The 23,634-nt window shown below is 47.4% G+C and overlaps 1 protein-coding gene across 3 annotated transcripts; it reads right to left on the bottom strand.

Moving 5' to 3' along the window:
• Positions 1-566: 566 nt before the first annotated feature.
• RFC2 (replication factor C subunit 2) lies at positions 567-18,201 on the bottom strand. Of its 3 annotated transcripts, none has more exons than XM_024571634.4 (11): positions 15,856-15,971; positions 15,531-15,609; positions 13,379-13,420; positions 12,946-13,052; positions 10,196-10,297; positions 9,091-9,191; positions 5,540-5,697; positions 5,246-5,311; positions 3,747-3,827; positions 2,431-2,544; positions 567-1,249 (listed from the first exon to the last, which is right to left on the bottom strand). In XM_024571634.4, the coding sequence occupies exons 1-11, from the start codon at positions 15,954-15,956 to the stop codon at positions 1,139-1,141; spliced, it is 1,062 nt and encodes a 353-aa protein (XP_024427402.1). In that variant the 5' UTR covers positions 15,957-15,971; the 3' UTR covers positions 567-1,138. The 3 variants fall into 3 exon arrangements, with proteins under 3 accessions (XP_024427402.1, XP_045060509.1, XP_024427400.1); XM_045204574.3 differs by lacking the exon at positions 15,856-15,971 and adding an exon at positions 18,027-18,164 and having other exon boundaries at positions 568-1,249; positions 15,531-15,600; XM_024571632.4 differs by lacking the exon at positions 15,856-15,971 and adding an exon at positions 18,070-18,201 and having other exon boundaries at positions 583-1,249; positions 15,531-15,600.
• Positions 18,202-23,634: the final 5,433 nt, after the last annotated feature.

Raw genomic sequence — 23,634 nt, 5'->3', positions numbered from 1 at the left:
TATAATTTCCCTCTTAAAAGAAACTCAAACCTAAAGAGCCAGCCATCTCAGAGCCCTCTCTGTGTCCCTATCCAACAATAGGGTCTGGGCAAGTGGCTGAGCCGGCCCTCGAGGGACAGCACTTCTGGCAGGGCCTTCCCCTTGCCAGCAGAGGTTCGGGCTAGAGCACCAGAGCCGCTGCAGACCAGGCCTGGGCGAGGAGGAAGGCAGGCAGGCCGCCCAGCAGGCCCAGCACCGTGTGCAGCAGGGCGCACATGGCCGCACACTGCGGCCCTTTGACCGGGAGCCCACAGGGCAGGAGCCAGCCTGTCCCACAAGCACTTTCTGTCAAAGCATTTCACAAGACCACTAGTCACAGTAGCTGAGTCACTCCCGCCCCAACCAGCTTGACACCACCACCACTAGAAAATGACGCCTGGGGTTTGCCTCTGAACAACCCCAGAGCGGGCTGGGGTGCTGGGGTGCAGAGGAGACAAGGGTGGCCATGTGCTGGTATAACGTCAAGATGGATGATGAATGTGTGAAGGTTCACTGTATCATTCTCTTTTATGTACAATCGGCATTTTTCATAATAAAAAAACGAAAAAAATAGTACCTTGCCAAGAAGAAGAAATCCTACAAGTTAATATAAAATTCACTGAGAAATTCTAAAGCACCAAGTACTGCACAGAAAAAGCGACGTGGCGGGAGTTTCTCTACAGTCAGTCCTGCCGCATGTGGAACTGTCCTCCGGTTTCTAGAACTCAGACTGGCTCGAGCAGTCTACTACCTAAAGCACCTTTTCTACTTGCCACAGGCGAGGGGCACACACAGAGACAGGAAGCTGGCTTTCTTTGCGGCCGAGCGTTGCCACATTATTGCTGACGTTACTGTACGGTTTTATTAGCTAAAATGCCAACATATGCCCAGACTGGGAGCCGTGCCCTGGCGGTTCTCTGGGGCCTTTCCCGCCACCAGGTTCCTCAGCCGGAGGCCGAACGCAAACACTCCCGCAGCTGCGTGGGAGCACCAGGAAGGCCGTGACGCGCTAAAGAAAGGCGAGTTCCACTGAGGTCCGGGCAGCATTTTCTTCCAAAGCAGAAGCCTGGGACCATTGTCCTTCAGGGACTCTCATAACCCAAGCAATGAGTTCTCCACTCTAACTGGCCACCGGGGCCATTGTCTTCTGACACAGCCGGGCCAGCAGCCCTGACATCTGCAGAAGGGAGTTCACACCTTCTGCTATCTTCATATGAGTGTATCCAATTTCCTGAAAAACAAATCGAATTTAAATCTGGTTAAGTGAGGGAGGAATTTATTTTTTTTAATCTGTACTAATGGTTTACTCAAAATTGATGCAATGAACTCAAACTCCAACTAGAAAATGAACTCTAAGTTGTCATAGATTATGTTTAACTAAAGTTCAATTTATTTCCTAAAAGGATGTTGACATTTCTTTATAAAATACTGTTAATATAAAGAAAAAGTCAATATTAAAATATTTATAATACATATGTATTATAAAAGATTTGCATCCAGAATACATAAAGAACTCTCAAAACTCTTACTAGGTTAATAAGAAAACAACCCAATTAAAAACCAGGTAGATCTGAACAGGTGCTTCATCAAAGAAGATTTTGAACGGCAAATAAGCACATGAAAACATGCTTGACATCATTAGTGGCTGGGAAGTGCAAATTAAAGCCATGAGCTACTACTACACACCTATTCGGGTGACTTTAAAAAACCAGCTGGGCGTCCCGAGGGCTGGCTGGGATGTGCATCCGATCAGATGCCCACACACGGCTGGTAGGATGCGAAATGCTACAGCCACTTTGGAAGGCAGTTTGGTAGTTTCTTATAAAGTTACACTTACCATTTGACCAAACGATCTCACCTCCATAGAGTGGAACACTACTCAGCAATAAAAAGGAATGACCTACTGATATTCTCACCAAAACCATGAATAAATCCAAAATGCATTTAGCTAAGTGAAAAAAGCCACACTCAAAAGACTCTGTTTTTGCTTGATTCCATTTGGATGGCGTCCTGGAAGATTCTGCCCGCAAAGGAACAATAGATCGGCGGTTTCCATGTGCTGGAGGGAGGAGCTCACTACGGAGGGGCACATCAGTTTGGGGGTTAGAGTTGTATGTACAGGACTGAATGCCCTAAGAGGCCAAATTTTACTCTATGTAAATTATACTTCAATTAACCTGACCTTAAAGATAAGTAAACAAACCTCTAATGAGGAGAGTCATCCTAAGGAAGAGCAGGGCACTGACGGGCTTAAGCAAACTCCCAGCGCCCAGGACAAGCAGCCACCCGCCTCCATCGTAGTTGGGGACACTCACTGAGCATCTTTGTGGTGCCCGGATGTGAGTAAACCAAAGAAAACCACAGTGTCCCACATTCTCGAGGAGACAGGCCTGGCTATATATTCTCACTGACCTTAATGAACTCCAGTTTCAAGTATTCTGCCATTTGGAAGGTTTTGCACACTCGAAAAATGTTGCCAATGATGTCTTCTGGTGAATAGCCCAGATGCCACAGGTGGGCGAGAATCTAGACAAAAGAGGACGTCTGTAAACAGCAAGGATACTCGGGGGAAATGAGTTTAAAGCCACCCCAGCCTTGGGCCTGTCACACTGCTAGGAGCAGACAGATCATCCTACGAGACCCAAGAGATCCTGAGAATCAGCTGAACACCTTGGAGCCGTGGGCCACGCCCTGCATACCACATGGGGATAATGTAACTGGTTTTCCCAGCAGACAGAAAGATAACATTGCAGACGTTTCAAGACGTATGACAAGGTCTGCTGCCCTCCCTGAGGCTCTTGAACGCTTCAGTCATCCCAGAGCAGAAAGAGCGGAATCCTGTATCTACTACGCTTTCCCTAGCTACGAGTCCCAGCGCGCCGTCTGCAGGAGCAGCCCTCAGCACGCCCTGACGAGGGCAGAGATTACAGCACTGGTCTCAGCCTCTGCCTTCTCGACCCCCAGTCCACCCCATCTGGACCACAGGGTCTGGAGTCAGTTATTTTTGCCTTTGCTCGGGCACGTCCGGGTAAATTCAGGGTGCGGGGAAGCTCTGGGCACCTAAACCTGAAGGCTTCCTTCAGGCCCACTCAGTGACCTAGTCCTGGTGCCTGGGTCTCTGCCCCAGTCTCCCCATCTTGCACTCCACTTTCATGTTAGGTCTAGCCCTGCCCTCAACTCAGTCAACTTCTAGCCTAATCTAACGGGAACAGGGAAACCGCTGTGCTCTGACCAATGGCCTCAGATCACACCACTGCCACCCATGTGATTTGAGGGTCACTTGAACCCCAAAGGTGCCCACCGGAACCTGCTCACAGGACCAGACTCTGTAATTAGGTCAGAAACCTCCTGGGCTCTCCTCTTCTGGCCGACTGGGGACTGCTGGGCCCCAGGATGCCCACTCCCACGTTCCTCAGGAGGGTGGAGGGGAAGTCTCCCCTTAACAGAGACAGACAGATGGCTTCACTGCAAAGTAAGGAGTTGGGCTGGTCCTTCCTCACGTGTTAGGTGCAGAGAATTTAACTATAGTACAAAGACATGACTGAATTCCAGGTCTACCACTTTTAAATAGTGTGATACATACAGAAAAGGGAATTTAGCCTCTACCACGGTTTTCTCATCGGCAGGGAGTATGTAGCATCATTTTAAGAACGAAGGGGAGCCCCTCAGCCCTGCTCAAGAAGAGAAAGGTCCCTCGGAATCGGAGGTGGGGCGGGAAGGAAGCAGACCTTGTAAGCTCCGTCGATATCGGCGTTCACACAGTGCTGGATCATCTCCTTCACCAGCAGGGGGTGCGGCTCGTCGCAGACCTGACCAAACCAAAAAGAAGCGGCTGAGGACCGCCGGAGGAGGACCCCTGACACACCAACTTCTGGACAATTTACGTAATCAACTTTTCTACTTGTTTTTCATCAAATTCTCTAATGAACAGAAGCAGGTTGGGAAAAGCCGCTCACCACCAAACAAGGTACCAAGTAAAAAGAATATGATGTCGACCTATGCAGTGAAAAGAGCTTCCAACACCATGTTACCAATTTCTCCAACAGAAAATGAATCAACAAGGGCCACTGAAGCATCTCGGGGACAGCTTCAGAGCCACTGTAAGCCACATCTCAGACCACCCGGCTGATCACTTGCTCAGAACCACTTAGAACCCACTTAAGACTTAGGAGATCTTTTGGGCCGGTCTCCCACCGGAACCGCAATTGGCTTTCCCAGGACAGGGTCCCCCAGCCTCAGCGTGACCCGCAGAGCCGCCAGGTGAGTGCTGGGGCAGCCCTCCCAGAGACCAAAGGCTGCCTCCGCCACTGGCCTCAGACCCCAGCCTCCAGTGCAGCATCAACATTTAAATCTAAGTGAAAGCCTCCTGATGTCTCAAGACAGTGCCTACAGCTACCCTTGGCCTGCTCCCCCCAGTTCAATTAACTGCCCTCCGAAGTCCTGGTTTCCAGGGCCCTCAATGCCGTGCTCCAGGAGGACACGAGACCCTAACTGTCACTACCAGGGACTAAGCAAATTCCCCTCAGTGTCCTTGAGTATATACATCACTGCCAGGGTCTAAGCAGAGGCTTTTAGCACAGCTTTCTTCACCCAAACCCCTGGTGAGGAGGAGCTACAGACGGAACACATGGACAGCCCTGCCCAATTCTCACCCCCATATAAGGGGAAAATCAGACACCAGGCTATTGGAGGTGGCAATCAGTTTTCAAAAGTATTCCCAAAAGAAAAATCCTCTGCCAATGTGGGAGAGGGAGACTCTTTTGGCTGGACTTTGAAGAGATGTGATACGCCCCGTAGGCACCAGAAGTGCTGAGGGGAAGTCAGAGCTGCTGAGGGGAAGGCGCAGTGCTCTGCCCTGTGCTCCCTCCTGGCCTCGAGCAGCTGGGTGGTCTCGGCCAGGCCACCTGAGCCTGCTTCCTTAGCTGCAAAATGCTGATGAGAACCTCTGTGCGCAGGGCTGCTGTGAGGCTCAGAGCACGCCGAGGAAAGCGTCCAGCACTTGCATTTGTCTCTGGTAGCATCCCGAAGTCCCTCCAACTCTTCAGTGTGGGGAGGAAAGTGGACAGACTGGAGCCGGGCAAGCTCCCCGCCCGCCCAGGGCAAGCCCCGGCACAGCGGTGATACTGAGTCTGTCCCCTTCCGGCCAGGATCGTCCCACCTCCACTCCATGGGCCCCCGCGGATAAACACTGGTTTTGCATGCTGTGATGCCCATGCCAGTCCTGTACCTTGAACACATTCTCGCTGTTGATGAAGCCGAATCCCGAGAAAGTAGACTGCAAATTGTTCAACGCCTGTTGAGGAACAACAGCACATTGAGGCTGGTATTCAACCTCGGCCCTTCCCATCACTCCTAGCTGAACGCTCTCCTGGCAAGCCTGCTCTCAATCAGCCCAAGGCCCTCATGCTCCTCCCTCTGGCTGTGCTGGGCCCTGTGCTGCTGTCACTTCCCCCTTCCCCCTAAAACAAGGGGCACGGCACACACAGGAGGTCTGCGTCTCGGTGGCCGCGACTGCACACACCTGCCTCATGTCTCCCTGGGCGGTGAAGATGATGGCTTCCAGACCATCGTCAGTGTGCTGCACCTTCTCCTTCTCGATCACCGTCAGTAACCTCGCAAGGATCTGGGCGTCGGTCAGCTTTGTGTAGCGGAGCACTGCGCACCGGGACTGAATGGGCTCTGAATGAGACAGGACAAGTGTGAGGCCCCCCCAGGCAAGGATGGCGTCAGCCTGCTGGTTCTTTAGTTACTGGGATGAAACTGCACAGCCCACACAGCCCAGCCACGCTGGCGCCACTCTACCCAGCAGGCGCTCACCAGTGACTGACTGTTTGGGACTAAATTTCAAAATATCAACCAATAAGCAACAAGAGAGGCCTCAGACAGCACTGCCTGGGACGACCTTGGCTGGGCATGGCTTCCAGAAGGGAAAGATCCTCCAACACAGAGACCTCCACATGCCACAGCCCGCAGGTGAGCCAGTGGCAGCCCAGGCGGACCCAAGATTACCCCGTGTCTGCTGAACATCGGGGCCCTTCTGGGGAGGTCACAGCCCAGCCAGTTGGGTAAGCACAAGACACCTGTGTGGCTTCTTTAAAGATCCACAGGAGATTCTGACCGCAGCCAGGGCTGAGAACCACTAGACAGACAACTGCAGAATTCTGGAAGCTGTGCTTGACCTCTGGTTTGGACTATGACAATAGCTTCTCCAAGCCCCAATTTGGTCTCTCTGCTGCCACAATGGCCTGCCTCAAACTGTTTTGATCTGTCACCTCTTCCTGCTAAGGCAAGTCCTCCAACAGCCCCCCAAAACACAGTACAGTTCACCTCTCACCCTTGTATGTAAAATCTTCTGCAGACCTCACCTGTCTCTACTCTCCTAACTCTGTGCCTGGTACCTTGTCTCTCCTGGAACAAACAGCTCTTGCACCTCCTGGAGGGCTCTTGCCGCCTAGTTCCTTCCCACTTAAACCCCAACCATCATCAAAAGCTCCTCTCAAACCCCCTCCTCATGCAGCCGGCCTGGATCTCCCCAACCTGCAGCAACCTCCCCTCCTGCATTCACACTTTTCAAGGAACATATTCCTGTTAGTTTATTTGCATTAAAGAAACCAGTTAGCACCCCAGGTTTGGAGGATGTAGTGGATAAATATTATGATGAGGCCCTGGCTCCTCAGAGCCTAGGTTTGTCAGGATGGAGGAGATGGGAACAAGAACATTACAACACGGTAACACAGGGCCTTGGCAGAAGTTTCTCAGAACAGCTTTGGGAACCCTGACCACAGGGCGTGATCAACTCAGCCTGATAGAGCTTCTCAGTGGAGAAGCTGGGTTTTGGGGGACGAGGCTTTTAGTCTGGAAAGGCAGAAGGAATAGCACATTCAAATTCAAGAGTGTAGACAGGGCCCAGGGGGTTGGGGAAGGACGAGACTGCCCTGTGTGGGGTGAAAGGAGATGAGGCTGCAGGCACAGGACTCTGTGTGCTGGCCTGGGGCGGGCTGGGAGGTGCAGGCATGGCTGTGTGGGCAACGGGAGGCCACTAGAGGGTTAAGCAGGGGAGTGGCAGGGTCATATGTGCTGAGATGACCCTGGCAGCCTGCTTAGGTGGAAGAGAAGCTGGGTGAACACTGCACCAGGGAAGGGGAGAGACAGCGAGGCCAGACCTGGAGTGAGCGGAAGAGGGTAGGGGTTTGTGACACTGGGGAGGATTTGATTTGGGGCGGGGCCAGCTGTGGTGTGAGAGGAGAGAAGAGGACCCGGGTGGGCCGCAGCCTGCTGTGCAGGGAGCCCCTCTCCTATCCATGCACGAGCTCCTGCAGGGCCAGGATGGAGCCTCACATAGACCTGTGGCCTCTGCTGTGCCTTGTGCAGAGTAGATACTGTGTACCTATCCACCGAGTGCATAAGACTTCTCAAAAAGTCGCTTTCCTAAGAGTTATTAGTCCATCTCAACTTATTTGAAAGCCGGAAGCCTCACAACCGAAACTTATTTGCATGTTTGGCTTATTAGCAAAGATGAGAAAGATCAATTTGAAACTGGAGTCCATATTTTAAAGCAATTAATATTCCAACTACACTGTAAGTTTCCTGTAGTAAATTTTTATCTTTTGAGAAGTCCCCAAACTGAATTCCCAGAATTTAACTACATGTGCGAATAAGGCAGCCGTGGCCTTCCTCAAAGGAAGTAAGCCTCTCTCTTAACTGAATGGCTCCAGGAACCGAAGTGAGACCCAGCTACTGAGTTTCAAAAATCAAGTCTGCAGCAATTTGATCGCCAACCATTTCCTCTAATGCTAGAAAGACATTCCTATAGAGATTTCATTTATGTTTGCTATATCCTTTTAAAAACTAAAAATAATCCAAGACCTGTATCACAGAAATTACTTTCATAAAGAGGAAGGGCCAGAGCTTTCTCCCGCAAGTGCAGGTTCAAATCACTGTAACTCATTAACACACAGCCCTGTGCAATGTGTATGGGGCGGGGTCTCTAAGTACAACACCTCCCCCGCCCTCACAGATTTCTCTCACCACTGGCTAAGGAGACAAACCACATGGATATCTGTCAGTCCAGAACTTTTAGTACAGTTCCCTCCACCACGCTGTTGATGTCTTGAAGGCAGAGAACGTTTCTCATTAAACTTTGTATGTTCTGCACTAGCGGTACCAACACCTCCTGAGAACAAAGTGAATGCTTGTTGAGTGAATGGCTGAATAAATGATGAACAAATAATGACCATTTAGAAAAAGTAGCAGGGCATAAAGGACTCCTGCTAACTTGAGGAGCCCGCCACCTTTGTGAGGGTGTCACAGTTGGCGACCGGCTTGTCTGCGGCAGCGCGCAATGGCCTGGGTGGAGTACGGGCAGTCAGCGAGCTGAGCTCACGCAGGCAGGGGTCTAGCATGGGGGACATGAAGCAAGGACAGCGGGACAAGCAACTGTGAGAAAGGGTGGCACAGAGAGAGCAAGCTGGACTGTGCCTGTAGTCTTTATCAGAAAGGGAAGGATGTGAAACCACCAGGAAGTTGAGACACAGAGACAGGAGGGCTCAAAGCAGTGAGAAGACAGATTGATGAGAGGGAGGGAGCGAAGGAACTGGCAGGACAAATGCCAGGTCAGAGAGAGGACTCAGAGGTGAGGTCTCACATGTGAGGCAATTCCCGGTAATGAGCAAGCCCAGTGTGCAGACACAGTGCGTGCCAAGCACCCAGACACACAGAAAGTGCAAGAACATGTCTGGAGAGGGGCAGTGACTATGACACTGCACAGGATGTCAAAATGTCACATGTGCCTGCGATGGTGCAAGAGTCGGAAAGATGTAGGGTTCCAATCCCAGCTTCCACTTGCTGTGTAACTCTGGGCAAATTGCTCAACCTCTCTGAGCTCCAGTTTCCTCATCTCTAATGTGGAACTAATAATACCTCTGCAAATAACTATATAAGATTAAAGGAAAAAGATGAGGTACAGTATAGTGCTCAGCTCATGACAGGCAATCAAAAAGTCCCTACTCTTCTGCTGCTAAAGAGCCCAATGAGCACCAGGTGGACCCTGAGCTGCCCAGAGCTGCCCCTCACCTATGATTTTATCCGAAGCATTACAAGCAAGAGCAAAGCGAGTCGTTTTGGAGTAGATTTCCATGGTTCTCCTCAAGGCTTGCTGGGCTCCATCAGTCATGCTGAGAAGAGAAACATTAAGAGTGCAGTTTGCAACCACAACCCGGGGCCCACTGGACACAAACCCTCCCCACAGAGCCTGGGAACCGGACCTCCTGACTGAGCATGCTCAGCCTGTCCTCAGGACCCCGGCACGGTCTCAGGCAGACAGGCTGCACACAGGCACAGAGCAGGCGCTCTGCAGCCGGCTGCCTGGGCCCACCTCGCAGCTCCTGCCTCTGCCAGCTTTGGGACCACAGGCAAGTGGTCTGAGCCCCAGTGACATCACCTATAAGGAGATAATGATCCTGCCTACTTCGGAGGGTTGTGATGACCATTAAATGAGGTGATAACCTGTACAGGGTTGAGCAGAGTGCCTGGGATAACGTAAATGCTTACATATAATTGCTCGATAAATGCTAGCTATCATTGCTATAATGTTACAGTAAAATAGGGTAAGGTGCATCGTACTATAATATGGCAATTATAAACTAGGTTCCAAACAAGATGATAATGATGTAGAACACTGCTTTTTATGTTAAAAGGAAAAACCAGAATACAAAAATTATATGTATTATGATCTCAAATATGTAAAAATGCATAATGTAGAAATAGAAAATAAAGCACGATATGAACATTTTCTATATTTTCTTCAAAGAATGAGTTACTTTTTTTTTTAAATGTCATTGGCTGTACAACATTATGAATATCCTAAATGTTACTGAATTATAAGCCAACATGGTTAAAATGGTAAATTTTATATTATGTGTATTTCACAATTAAAAAATAACATTTAAATAATTCACAGCAGTGATGCTGGAACAAACACATCAACTGACTGTCTTAGCCAACTGGTTGTAAGTTATTAATTAAGACAGGTTTAGGGCTCAGGCCGCCTATTAAATTGCTTTTGAAGATAAGCGAATACACCACAAAAGTGCCAAGGTCAGAGCTTTTTCTCTGGATTTAATGAAGCCCGGTAACAGATTTAGAGATCAAGGTCAAAATGTCTGGCAAAGCACTCTACCTGTCTGCTTCGTCCAGGATGATGATCTTGTGCCGTCCTCTGGGGAGGGTGACTTTCTGCTGGGCGAACATTTTGATTTTGTTCCTCACAACGTCAATGCCCCTGAAACAAGGAGCCAGCACTGCGCTCGCCTTCTGAGACCAACCCGTTACCTCCGCGGGAACTTCCCACCCACGCACGTTGTCGTGAACCCAGCTCTGGTTTTCGAGTTTCCTTTTCGAGAAATTCTGTTTACAGAACTATTTATTTCAGTGGGGCACTGGAATTTCATCACTTTTATTCCCTCTTGAAGGTCTTCAGAAGAACAAAAAAAAATTTACTTACTACTTAAAATCTAATAAACTCATTTTGTAATTACCTATGGGTCCATTGAATCATTTTATAATCAGATATATTTTAAGGTTTTAACGACCTTATTCTTCCTGTATCTTGAAACTGTTCAGTTTTTATCATCCTATTAATTATTCCACCAATACTCATCAATTATTCCCAACCATACTGAAAATAACTAAAATAATTTTTTTAAAAACAAAAGAATGATGAAATTGCCTACAAGAATAATACAATATTAGGGGGAGGAAATGCTATTATTATCATCTCATCCTTCATTTTTTTAAGATTAAAAAATATATTTTATTGATTTATTTTTAAAGACAGGGGAAGGGACAGAGAAAGAGAAACATCGATGTGTGAGGGAAACATCAATCGATTGCCTCTCTTACGCCCCCAACTGGGGACCTGGCCCACAACCCAGGCGTGTGCCCAGACTGGGAACCCAACCAGCGACCTTTCCCTTTGTGGGACGACACTCAAATCAACCGAGCCACACCAGCCAGGGCTCATCCCTTATTTTTTATTGTGTAGCTTGACGTACCGCGTTGCTTGTCTTTCTAGAAGACATAAAAGCTCCGATACATTGTCTTTGCTCTTTTTTTAAAGATTTCATGGACCAAAACTTTAAAAAAATCAAAACTTTTCATTTTCCATCTACAGTGTCAAAGAGAAAAAAACCGACAGAGGAAGATCTTTCATAATTATTGGACAAATCAGAAAATGGCTGCAAAGGAGCAAAACGCTCTCTAGATTCTCATGGTGGTGAAACCGATCGTGGAAGCACATTTCAGACTTTCCTCAGACGCCAAAATCCTAGGTGAATTTTCTCAAATTTAAGAGTCAAGGAGTGTGCTCACTTTGGCAGCACATACACAAAAACCGGACTGAGCAGGGAACATCACCACGGCCCCTGCAGAAGGATCACGTGCAAGTTCGTGAACCGTTCTGTGTTTTGAACTCAGTGCAGCACAGGGAGTAGCGTCAGTAATACTGAACAACCGTGCGGGGTCACGTGGGCAGTAGCCTCGCGGAGGCGATCGCTTCCCCAGGTACACAGAGGTTGAATAACTATACTGTGCACCTGAAACTAACATAATATTGTATAGTAACTGTTATTTTAATAAAAATAAATTTTAAAAAAGAATCAAGGAGTGAACTATGTTTCTAAGACAAAAACTAAATATATTTTCATGCAGTTGGTCTCTCAACAGGAAGGACATGGTTCCTCAATACCCTACGACAAGAACCTGGACCTCTGGTTTTGATACAAGAGCACGTGTCAGTTCTCTTTCATCGTCTGTGATGTTCGCGCACTAACGCTCACAGGCTGCAGCGTGTAAGTGATCAAAAGCTGAAGGCGGGTCTGTACACAAAGGTGACTGGAAGGAAACAGGTACAGAAATGGAAAGAAAGCCATTGTGTTGATCATTTAAATAGGTGTTTATAAATCTAAAACTGAAAATATTTGCAACTATGGGCCATTCTTTCTTCAAGAAAATTCTAAGCCACCAAAGATTTCAAAAATAGTGAGTTTGATGATGCAAGTGTGAGAAGAACAAGCGATAAGGATAAAAACCAGATTTGACATCCTGGCTGATATGGCTCACTCGGTTGGAGCGTTGGCCCAACCATGAACCAAAAGGTCCAGGGTTTGATTCTCAGTTAGGGTACATGCCTAGGTTGCAGGTTCCATCCCCAATCGGGGTGTGTGCGAGAGGCAGCCAATCGATGTTTCTCTCTCACATTGATGTATATCTCTCCCTTCTCCTTTTCTCTCTCCCTCCCTTTCCCTCTCACTAAAAACAACACACACACATACACACAATTAATAAGCATGTCCTCTGGTGAGAATTAAAAAAAAAAAAAAAAAATCAGCCCTGGCTGGTGTGGCTCAGTGGATTGTGCCGGCCTGCAAACCAAAGGGTCGCCGGTTCAATCCCCAGTTGGGGCACATGCCTGGGTTGCAGGTCAGGTCCCCCCCCCCCGGTGGGGGATGTGTGAGAGGCAACCACACATTGATGTTTCCCTCCCTCCCTTTCTCCCTCCCTTCCCCTCTCTCTAAAAATGAATGAAATCTTTAAAAAAAGAGATAGGCTGCACGACAATGTGAATATACTTAATACCACTGAACTGTGCACTTAAAAATGAGGAAGATGGTAAATTTTATATGTATTTTACCACTATTAAAAATAGTATTTTAAATTTCCATTAAAAAAGTAAGCCATCAAGTCAAGTGCCTATGATGCCACCCTGACAAGCAAGAGATTCCCATCCACTCTCACTGGGCGGGATTGAGGGAAAGTACAAAGCTGGCCAGGCAAGCTCCATGGACAACACAGCACGGGGAAAAGGCTGTTTCTATAACAATTCAAAATGTACAACGCTTGCTGCCCTTCAGTCCTAACTCCCAGGTGTACCTGTCATTTGAGGCATTGAGCTCCAAAACGGCATCCTTGAGAGCGGAACCCAGAAGGGCTCGTGCCAAACACAGGATGCTAGTAGTTTTGCCAGTCCCTGGGGGGCCCTAGGAAAGAGACCTCCAGTAAGTGCCTCAAGCCAACAGAATGAACTTAACACAGCTCCTGATTTACTGTTCGCCACTTTTCTGCATTCACCTCCCCCTCGAACCCTCAACCCCAGCCCACAGAACACACTAAATCAATATAGCAACCAACCCACAGGCCTCCTGACCAACTTGGGTGACATGTTTCCCTTCGCAGAGGGGAATATAAGGGCTCTGGGGGTACAGGCTTCTCTGAGGAGGAAGCTCTGTGCACAAGACTCACTTCAGGAGGAAGTGAAAATGAGGCTTCACGACACCCAGCAGGGCTGCTAGGACTGAGTACTTACAGCAATGATGATATTGGGCACATTCCCTTCTCGTGCAAAGACCTGAAGGAAGAAATGCTCGTCACAACTGGTTAACCTGTAGAGGGTAAGGGGCCGAGCCTCCCCAGCCACGCAGGCCCGTGCCGTTAACATGGCTACAGATTTCTCCACGTGGACACCCCATGGAGCTCTCACCTCAGCATATTCAGAACTGAATTCAAACCTGAGGCCTCACCTGCACTTCCCCTTCCATGGACTGTCAATGCCAATCCCGTCACCCAAGCCAGGAGCCTGGAGTCCCTGTCACCCTTGATCGGGCCTTCCTCCTCACCCCACGCAGCACCTTCATTACAAAGGCTTAGTCGTCCTTGTCTCCTGGCCTCTCATCTTGCCTCGCTCCAATCCGCTTCCCGTGCTGCAACCACAGCCCGTGTTGTCAAACGCACGTCTGACTGAACAGTTTATCTGACTGAGGGCCTCGGGCAACTCCTCACTGCTCTCATCATGAAACCCAAACTGCCTTCCTTCCTCATTTGTTTATTTTTATTGAATTCACTGGGGTGACACTGCTTAATAAAATTATATGGGTTTACATGTATAATTCTATAGTCAATCATCTGTATATTGTATTGTGTGTTCACCACCCCAAGGCAGGTCTCCTTCCATCACCACTTACCTCCCCCTTACCCTCTTCTACCCGCCCCCCTTGCCCTCTGGCAATCAGCATGCTGCTGTCTGTGTCTATGAGGGGTTTTTTTCCCTTAATCCCTTCACCTTTATGATTTCACTCATATGTAGAATCTAATGAACAAAATAAACCAACAAACAAAATAGAAACAGACCCACAGATAGAGAACAGACTGACAGCTGTCGGGGAGCAGGCTGAGGGGTTGTGAGGCTGGGTGAAAAAAGTGAAGGGAGCTGGGGATTTTCTAATGTAAATTAAGGGGTGTGCTAGACCGGCTTCATGAAGCCCACGCTCTTAAACATGGCTCATGAGGCCCTGTCCGCCGTACCAGGTCATTTCTCACACACCCCAATAAGTGCACTCTACAGCCTTGTTACCAGTGGGGCTTATGGACCAGCAGCATCAGCATCTCCTGGGAGCTTGTTAGAAATGCAGAACCTGGCCCCTCTCCAGAACTGCACCAGAATCTGCATTTTAACAAGATGCCCAACCAATTCCAATGCCCGTTTATGTCTGGAAATCAGTACTCCAATCAGATGGCACTCCCCCATCCAAGACAATCCAAGCTTTCTCACCTCAGGGCCTTTGCACATGCTATTCCTGCCACCTCTTCTCTCTCCACCCCTTCCCTCCAAGTCTGGCTAACTCCCACCCTACCTTTGGTATCACTTCTTCCACTTGGGAATGAAGAGACTGTGAAGTTAACTCCTCCCTGAACTTTCCCCACATGCTCCCACAGAACCCTGTACCTCCTCTGGCAGAGCGCTTACCATGTTGCTTGCTGACTTTAATGCTGCCCCATTAGACTAACGATCTTACCCGGGCAAGAATTGTGTCTATTTTGTTCACCATTATATCAATAGTTCCTAACACCACCCCATATCTGGCCTGGAGAACATACTCAAATATTTGTAAAATAAGGAGATATCTTGTTAGCTAATAAATTCTAAGCCCCAATTACTACAGAGACTGTCTTTGTCATGTCTCAAATAGTTGGGCTTTTAGATTCGGCCTAAAGACCTCTAGAGCTAGCAATTCAAAGCTTGCTGTTCTACTGCTAAACACTTCTATCTGTCCATTTTGAAGCCACCTGCCTTGTCACATCGTCCCTCTAGTCAAGGGTTGGTAAACTACGGTGAAAGGGGCATGGGCGGATTAGGGGTAATCCACCCCGAGGCCTGTGTTTATAGCCCCATAGCTAAGAATGACTTCCACATTTTTACAGGATTGTTTAAAAAATAAACAAAGAGCCCTGCCTGGTATGGCTCACTGGATTGAGTGCAAGCCTGTGAACCCAAAGGTTCTATTCCTGGGCTCTATTCCCTGTCAGGGCACATGCCTGGGTTGCAGGCCGGGTCCCCGATTGGGGGCAAGAGGCAGCCAACTGAGGTTTCTCTCACACATTGATGTTCCTCTCCCTGTTTCTCTCTCCCTTCCCCACTCTCTAAAAATAAATAAATACAACCTTAAAAAAAAATCACCTACCTCCAGCCTGCTTACGGTATCTTCATTCCCGACAATTTCATTCAACTTTACTGGTCTATATTTCTCAACCCTGTTTGTAAGAAAATGTATAAAGATGTTGACACAGCCATTTTCCTGCTACAGAAAAGAAAGCAGTAAGGGTAGCAATCCTGAGAGCTTTGTCAGATGGTATACGTTCAATAAAAATACACCAAATGGCTGCAGGTTTTAAATTTAAGGGGGTGCCGAAATGTCATTTGAAAAGTTAAGTGTATGAGAATTACACACCAGAGGCTTCAAACCCACCACAGCAAAAACAAAAACAAAAACAAAAAAACTGTTGGTGCTGGAGAAGGACCGGAGCAGGCCATCTGGACCAATGTGGCGCTGTGCGGAAACAGTCTGCCCATCGCAAAAGAGGTCCAGCACACATAGCACTGACATCATTTTACCTGACAGACATAGGTGCAGCCAAGCCCCCTTCTCACCCCTTACCTGCCAGTTTCTGCAGACTTAGCGAGGTGCACAACAGGGCTGGCTAGACAGAAACCATAGGCCTATCCTGTGACCCTACTGAAGTGGACAGGCTAGTGGCTTAGTCAGACCAATACTTCTCTTTTGCAAGCTATGCTATGCGAGAAAATGATTTTCTTCAGCAAGAATAGAAGTGAAAATAGATTTGCAACGATTTGACCATCAGGACTCCCTCTGTCCTTTACAATGCTTCCTGATGTTCAATATTATGCTGGTTGTGCTCCAGAAGCAGCTGCGTGCAAAGCTTTTTTGTCACATACTACAGGAAAGAAAAAGACAGGTCTCCTCCAAGACTAGCATATAGAGCATGCTGGTTCCTACTCATTTATTCTTCATACTCAGCCCCTTCCAGCTGCCAGCCACTGTGAAAGGAGTTAGAGATCACAAGGGGAGGGAGGAAAGCAACGATCCAGAGATAAACAAGACATGGTTATTGCTTTCCCAAAGGCAGGGAGATAGAGCTTAGCAAGTCCTACTGCAGTGCTAAACTTGTTATAGAAGCCAAGGGCTGTGGAAGCCCAGAGGAGGGAGAAAATCACTACCTGGGAATGTTAGGAGCTGAAATCTGAGCTGGATTTTGAATGAGGCAAAGATGCTCCTCTTTCAGGGCTGTCATAGATGCTCCATCTATGTGTCTTACTCCCTGAGTCCAGGTCTTTGCTCGAATGTTATCTTATCAAAGGCCTTCCCTGAACACCACAGCAATTTACTCCACAGCACTTGTCACCATCAAATATACTATATAGCTACTTGTTTATTTTTTTTTACTATCTTTATCAAATGTAAGCTCCATGACAGCAGTTTATTTTGTATACTCAAGCATCCTAAGCATGTATTGTTGTGCATGAAAAATGTAATGTTAGTGTGGCTCAGTGGATTGAGTGCTGAACTGCGAACCGAAAGGTCAACGGTTCAATTCCCAGTCAGGACACATGCCTGGGTTGCAGGCCAGGTCCCAAGTTGGGGATGTGCAAGAGGCAACCAATTGATGTATCTCTCACACACTGATGTTTCTCTCCCTCCCTCCCTCCCTTCCCCTCTCTCTAAAAATAAATTTAAGAAATTTACATATATATATATATTCAGCTACATATATAATTTTAAGCTTTCTGGTAGCCACATCAAAAAAGGTAAAAAGAAAGAAAACAGATAAAGTTAATTTTACTAATATAATCTATTGAATCTAACATATTCAAAATATTGTCATTCTCAATGTGTAATCAATATAAAAGTTACTTAGTTTTTCTTAATACTAAGTCCTCAAAATCCAGGTGTATATTCTACATTTATAGCCCATCTCAGTTTGGACTAACCCCATTTGCAGGGCTCAACAGACTCCCGTGGCTAGCGGCTGGGGGTCTGCATGGCACAGCTGTAAATATTCCAGTAAGCTGCACGGCGCTCCATTTAGGTTATCTGCCGTCATCCAGAAGAGGGGTGGGCTAGAGGGATGGGAATACAGAGTGTACACCATTACAGGGTGTGAAACCATTTCCATGAGCCATGGAGAGTTCTGAGAGGTGCTCTCAGGGTGTGGGACCAAGCAGAGCGCCTACACCATACCTGTGCCAGGAGCAGGTGACTTCCAAAAGTCACCATTTCCTCCCAGCTACCTACGATGCTGCTGTTTAAAGCGAGCCAGCCACAGAAAGGAGGCGGGTGCCTTCTGCACACAACCCATAGTCCCGAACCTGCATTTGACGCTTCCCGCCAAGTGGCCATCAGAGTCGCCCTTGGCCTAGCGCAGAGTGGGTGGTCATAGGGGGTTGCTAAGACCACAGTTCGCAATGTTCTGACCGACACTCCGCTTCCAGAGGTCAGGCCACTCTAGACCGCAGGTGGGCTCAGCGACCCACGTCCCTCACCCTTTCCAAATAATAATCTCTTAAACGCCACCCTGGAGCCTGCTGCTTCGCTCAGATGTCCCCCGAACTAACTCCGGGCCCCCCGGTTCGCCCGGGACACGACCCGCCTCTTGCCCACCTACGCTTCCAGAGCACCCATTATTTATGGCCTGGGCCCTCACCACGGCAGCTCGTAGTGGCCTGCGCTGCCGGGGGCCTTGCTAGGGGCCGGATCCTGGGCCCCGGAATCGGCCGCGTCACTGCTGTTCTCCTGCACCTCCATTCTCCCGCCGCCTCTTCCCGCCGCCCGAGGCCCCGCCCCATGACGCCATCACGCGAGCCCCGCCCCCGGGGACGCGAGGGTCAGCGGATGCCAGAGGAAGCCTTGTAGCCGCCCCTTCCTGCGCCTGCGCAGAGAGCACTGGCCTGGCGCGTTGCCAGTTGCTAGAGGCCACGGTTGCTATGGGAAACCTGACCGCTGCCTGGGAGAACGAGGAAGGCGAAATCTGACTACGTAGCCTTCCGAGAAGGCAGGTCGCTCCGAGAAGGCAGGTCGCACTCGGAAGGGACGTTCGGCGGTTTTCGTCCTGGTGTGACTTGCGGGGAGGCACTCTCCGCGCTGCCGGTGGAACAGCTGCGCCAAGGTGGGGCCGCGCGCTGAGTCAGGTCTGGCGGGAAAGGAGCAGGGGTCTGCGGATAGTCCGTACAAATGCACGACCCGCGGCGGAAACAGACAAGGACTGACGTCCAGCGGTGCTGAGTGGCAGAAAGCCGACGTCTGAAACCTGCTGGTGCCCAGTTTTCCCGATTGCTCAGAATGTTCCAGTGCAATACCAGCTCCTATTGGGTGGGCTCCTGCGTGCACCCTGGAACTTGACGTTTATTATCAGGGAATTCTCACAATGCTGCAAGATGGGAATTACTCCCATTTTGCAGAGGAGGCAATTGTCCCTCTGTAAGATGTGACTCAATTTCATTTCCGACAAATAGGTACCTCATATTCACAAGTGATTTGAACATTCTTTTTGGCTTTTCTACCTGTTTTACTAATCTTTCCTCCCATAGCGCAAATGTTATAGTAATAATGAAAAATAAATAAAAGTATAAATAATGATTGTCATTTACTATTACCTGAAATCCCGTGGTGGTAGATAAGGGGCCAGGAGAAAGCAAAGGAGAGAAATCTGTGGGATTGGGTGAGAAGGCAAGATAAAGAAACACATATTTCTTTTACATTCGTGGGTACAGGATGGTTAGTAATGAACTTTTACAGCACACAGAGGTGATATTGGGGCAACAAGATGACAATGAGGGGTTCTGTGGTCTCATGCTCTCATGCCAGCAATTGTGCCTTGAGGAGTCTGGAAAAGAAAATTACTCTGACATTTCGAAGGTATGCAATCTTAGATGAAAAAGACAGTAGACAGGCTCAGTCAAGGTAAAGACTGATCTGTTTCAAGGAAGCTTACAGGCCTTGACATGACTACCCACTGTGACCCTCGTTTAGTTAGGGATGTTTATGTTTGTTAAGGCCTGTAATGCAGGCTTCCCTGAACTTGTCGGGCTTAGTATGTGGCCCCTTTTTTATTCACAATATATAACAGGTAGATGATCTTATCTTCTAGGTGATTGGTCGTTCAAATAAATATGGGCTTCAGAATCTATATTGTAGGTGATTGTTTTTCTATTTTTATCCTTATCTTTTTAGTTTTCCTTCCCCCGAAAAGCCCTGCCCGTGATGGAAATTCATTGGGGAAGACAGTGTTGCCGTATGTATTTTTCAGGTGTAAATTCTGTGCTTCATCTTTCCAACCTGCATGTTTAGCTCCTTGAGGACGTGGTACCTGCCGCTAATTCCTGGTTCTTCCCTTGCACATAGCAGGCATGGAGCTGATGTCTGCAGACTGCTCGTTCCAGTTATGCTGCCCGGCCAGCAAGGCCCCAGCAGCAGGCACAATTCACAATTGTGTTCTGTGTGATGGGACGAGAACATGTGCTTTCTCATTCTTTTCAAATTATTGCCAATTGGCAGAAACCTCAAATGACTCAAATACTGAAGCAGTTTGTTTTAGTGATGGTAATTAGAGTTTCCAGGTTCAGAACTTACTCAGTGTTTTTCTTCTTTTATATAATTTGGAAAAAGTGCTTGAGGTTGGCTGGCTCTCTTCTGTTACCCTTAGAACTAATGGATCCACCTTGCATATTTTTAATTCATTAATTTTTATATTGATTTTAGAGAGGGGGAGGAAAGGAGAAGAGAGAAACATTGATTTGTTGTCCCACTTATTAACACATTCATTGGTTGATTCTTGTATGTGCCCTCACTGGGGATCAAACAACCTTGGCCAATCAGGACAATGCTCTCACCAACGGTGCTACCTGGCCAGGGCCACTTTTGCCTATTTTTAACATCACTATTCACAGGTCCTTTATTTCTCTGAAGGAGAAAATGTAGATTTTTCTTGAAATAATAAACTCCTGAAATGTCTCTTTGTGGTTCTCCCTTGGGATTGTTTCCACATGCTAATAATGTTCATATTTTCCTTAGAGTCAGCTATGACACCTGCACACCTCCTACCCCATATACTGGATGTTTGTGATTAGAAACTGAACATTGTTGCCCTGGCTGGTGTGGCTCAGTGGATTGAGCTTGGGTCTGCGAACCAAAGGGTCACCGGTTCGATTCCCAGTCAAGACATGTGCCTGGGTAGTGGGCCAGGTCGCCGGTGGGGGGCGCATGAGAGGCAACCACACATTGATGTTTCTCTCCCTCTCTTTCTCCCTCCCTTCTCCTCTCTCTAAAAATAAATAAATAAATGAAATCTTAAAAAAAAAAGAACCTAAATATTGTCAATAAAAGTAGAAAACAGTGCACAATTCTTTCTTCTTTCATGATTCTTTTCCAAAAAACCCTTCTCTACAAGAGACTTGTTGGCACTCCCAGCACTCTGCTGTCACTACTGTGCCTGGAATGCCAGGAGGATCAGAGGAGGTGACCTTTGGGACAGAGCTGCACTATCAGGACATTTTTATTGTCCCTAGACTGAGCCTTCTGTGACTTGCTGGACTTGGGCCCAGAAAGAGCTAAGAGCTTAAGAATTCCAGCCCTCCCCTAGGGCCACACAGCATCCTCCAGGGCCACACAGCACTCCTAGGGCCACACCGCAGGCAGGGAGTGTTGGAACCATGGGTTTTTGTGAAAGAGCAAAGATAAGCCAAAGTTAATTCCGACTCTTCCCACCAAACAAGCCTGTGAAATCCCAGGATACTGAAGTCACTACTAGGCTAAGCTTCCATATTATTTTCCTTACAAGAGGGCAATTAGCTATACAAAAGAGGAAAGACTAGAAAGGAGATAAAATTGAAAACAAAGTCCTTTACTTAAAGCCTGAGCCTTCCAATCAAATTATCGCATGGGACAGGCAGCAAATCTTGGATAAAATGACACCTTGACTTTTACCAGTAGATTATAGCCCACTTGCCCTGTTGCTGGATGGAGTTGAAAATCCGGTGGCATCTCAAAACCAGGACTACTGGCTACTCCTGCTTCCCACCCACCCATTGGCCCAGAATGTTGAACCTGCTGGATACTGTTTGCCTTGTTTACACTGAATTTTTCAAAGTTCACTTGTTTTCCAGTGGATTTCTTTATTAATTTTAGCTATTGTTTTAAGATGGTGATACTATTACTGAAATAATTGTTTTCTCTCATACACTGTAATGTTCCATCACTATTAGAATTTTTCTGACATTCTTATTAGCATTGTCAACATTAAAAGGCTCATTACGTAGTGAAAAAGCATATTTCCTAAATATATCTATAGTATAAAACTTTGTCATTTGAGTAACATGTGTCCTTGTGAATCGTTTTGAATAGGTTTGTAGAATTTGGAAGCTGGTAACCATTTAGCCTGACTCTTGGTGTCTGTCTTTAACAGATACTGATTGAGTGCCGACAGCCACTGTGACAGACACAGGATGTACAAACAGGGCAAGCTGCTGGCCCTCAAGTAGCTTATAGACACCAAGCAGCCAAACGTACATTTACTTCGTTACAATTATGATGTGTTAGAAAGGCACTGAATGATGGTTAGGAAATCAGCAGTGGGGTTCCACCCCACCCGGGGGATCAGAAAGTGCTTTGCTGGGGACGGGCATTTGATGCAAGATCTGAGATCTGAACACCTGTTGGCTTTGCCTGGAAGGCACCTCCTAACACCCTCCCGGTCTCTCGCTGCTCTCTTCCCTATCGCCAAGTTTATTTCTTTACTGCACTCATCCACAATCTGTACTTACCTGGGCTTAATGCCTTGTTTATTGTCCGCACCTCCAGAACGGCAGCTCTTGGAGAAAGGGAGCGAACGCTGTCCGGGTCACCATGATGCCCTGTTGCCTGTGCGGCTGGCCCAGCGTAGCTGCGCCCTGTGTCCTGAAGTGGGGACTGGCTGGCCGGCTGGCGGTGAGAGGGGAGCAGCAGTGGTCAGATCAGTTCTGGACGAGCGGGGCGGGGTTGGAGAGAGATGAGTCCAGGGTAGCACAAGAGCAACGAGCCCCTGGAGGAGGCTGGGCAAAAGCTACCTGACCAGTTTACACTGGCAAGTGGTCTGGAGGGAGGCAAGGGTGCGTGTGGGGTCTGGCGTGTAGGAGTGTTTGTTCTTGTTTTAGGATCTTTTAATCTCTAAGTTTTAAATTGTAAAACATGTCAAGCATACTGAAAATAATATCACCATTCACGTGCTCACTGTCAAGACGGCTATTAAAATTTTGCCTCCATTTTAAAAAAAAATAAAACATGGATACTGCTACAGCTCTCCACTGTGTTCTTTTCTCTTTTCTTTAACCACTCCCTCTTTACGGAAGAGGAAACTGAGGCACAAAGAGGTTCCCAGTGTCTCTTGGCGAATAGGGGAAGACCGACTCTAGACCAGGTGGTCTGAACTCAGGGCCTATATGTTTTATATACTTTAATTCTTTGATAAGACTTAGATTATCTGTTAACATGCTGTGTTATCGTTTGGTGGGTGTGGTGGATTTTAAAAATGTCCATAAATTGAATCATTCTATGAATAACTTCCAATTTGTTTTGTTTTTCACTTAACATGATGTTTTTGAGGTTTATCCAATCAGTATATTTCACCTTATAGAATGCAAAATTGTCTCTTTTGTTCACTGCCTGGCATAGAGTAGGTGCTCGATAAAAACTTGCTGAAAGGATTCATTTGTTTTCTGCCATAGAGTACGCCACTGTGTTTCTGAGACGGTTTCCCTAGAGTAGATGCCTAGAAAGAGAACTGTCGGGTCCCAGGTGAGGGTATCTCCAGTTTAACAAGGATCATGAAAATGACTTTCTGTAGAAGGTCTCCAGACAAACCCTCACAGAATCCTCAAGGTCAGGGTTGCAGGCCAGGCCCCCAGTTGGGGACGTGTGAGAGGCAACCTATCAATGTTTCTCTCCCTGTCTTTCTCACTCCCTTCCCCTCTCTCTAAAAGTAAATAAAATCGTTTAAAAAAATAATTTGAAATGCTTATGAGAACTTGGCATATTAGTGTCTAGCAGGGGAAATGTATCATTCTATCAATAATTTAAATGTAAGATTGAATTAAGTTTAAAAAGTGATTTTAGATTGAAATTTACTAAATTTATAAATAGTATTAGGATGTTTAAAAGAAGCTGAGATTCAACATATCACAAGTTTAATTTATTAGTTTTATAAGATATATTTAAGTACTTGGAAAGTTTGGCATAA

The sequence above is a fragment of the Desmodus rotundus genome, chromosome 1 (genome assembly GCF_022682495.2).
Source record: "Desmodus rotundus isolate HL8 chromosome 1, HLdesRot8A.1, whole genome shotgun sequence".
In the NCBI taxonomy this organism is placed as follows: Eukaryota; Metazoa; Chordata; class Mammalia; order Chiroptera; family Phyllostomidae; genus Desmodus; species Desmodus rotundus.
Note: the sequence above shows the minus strand (reverse complement) of the source record. Positions and strands in the feature narration are given on the sequence as shown.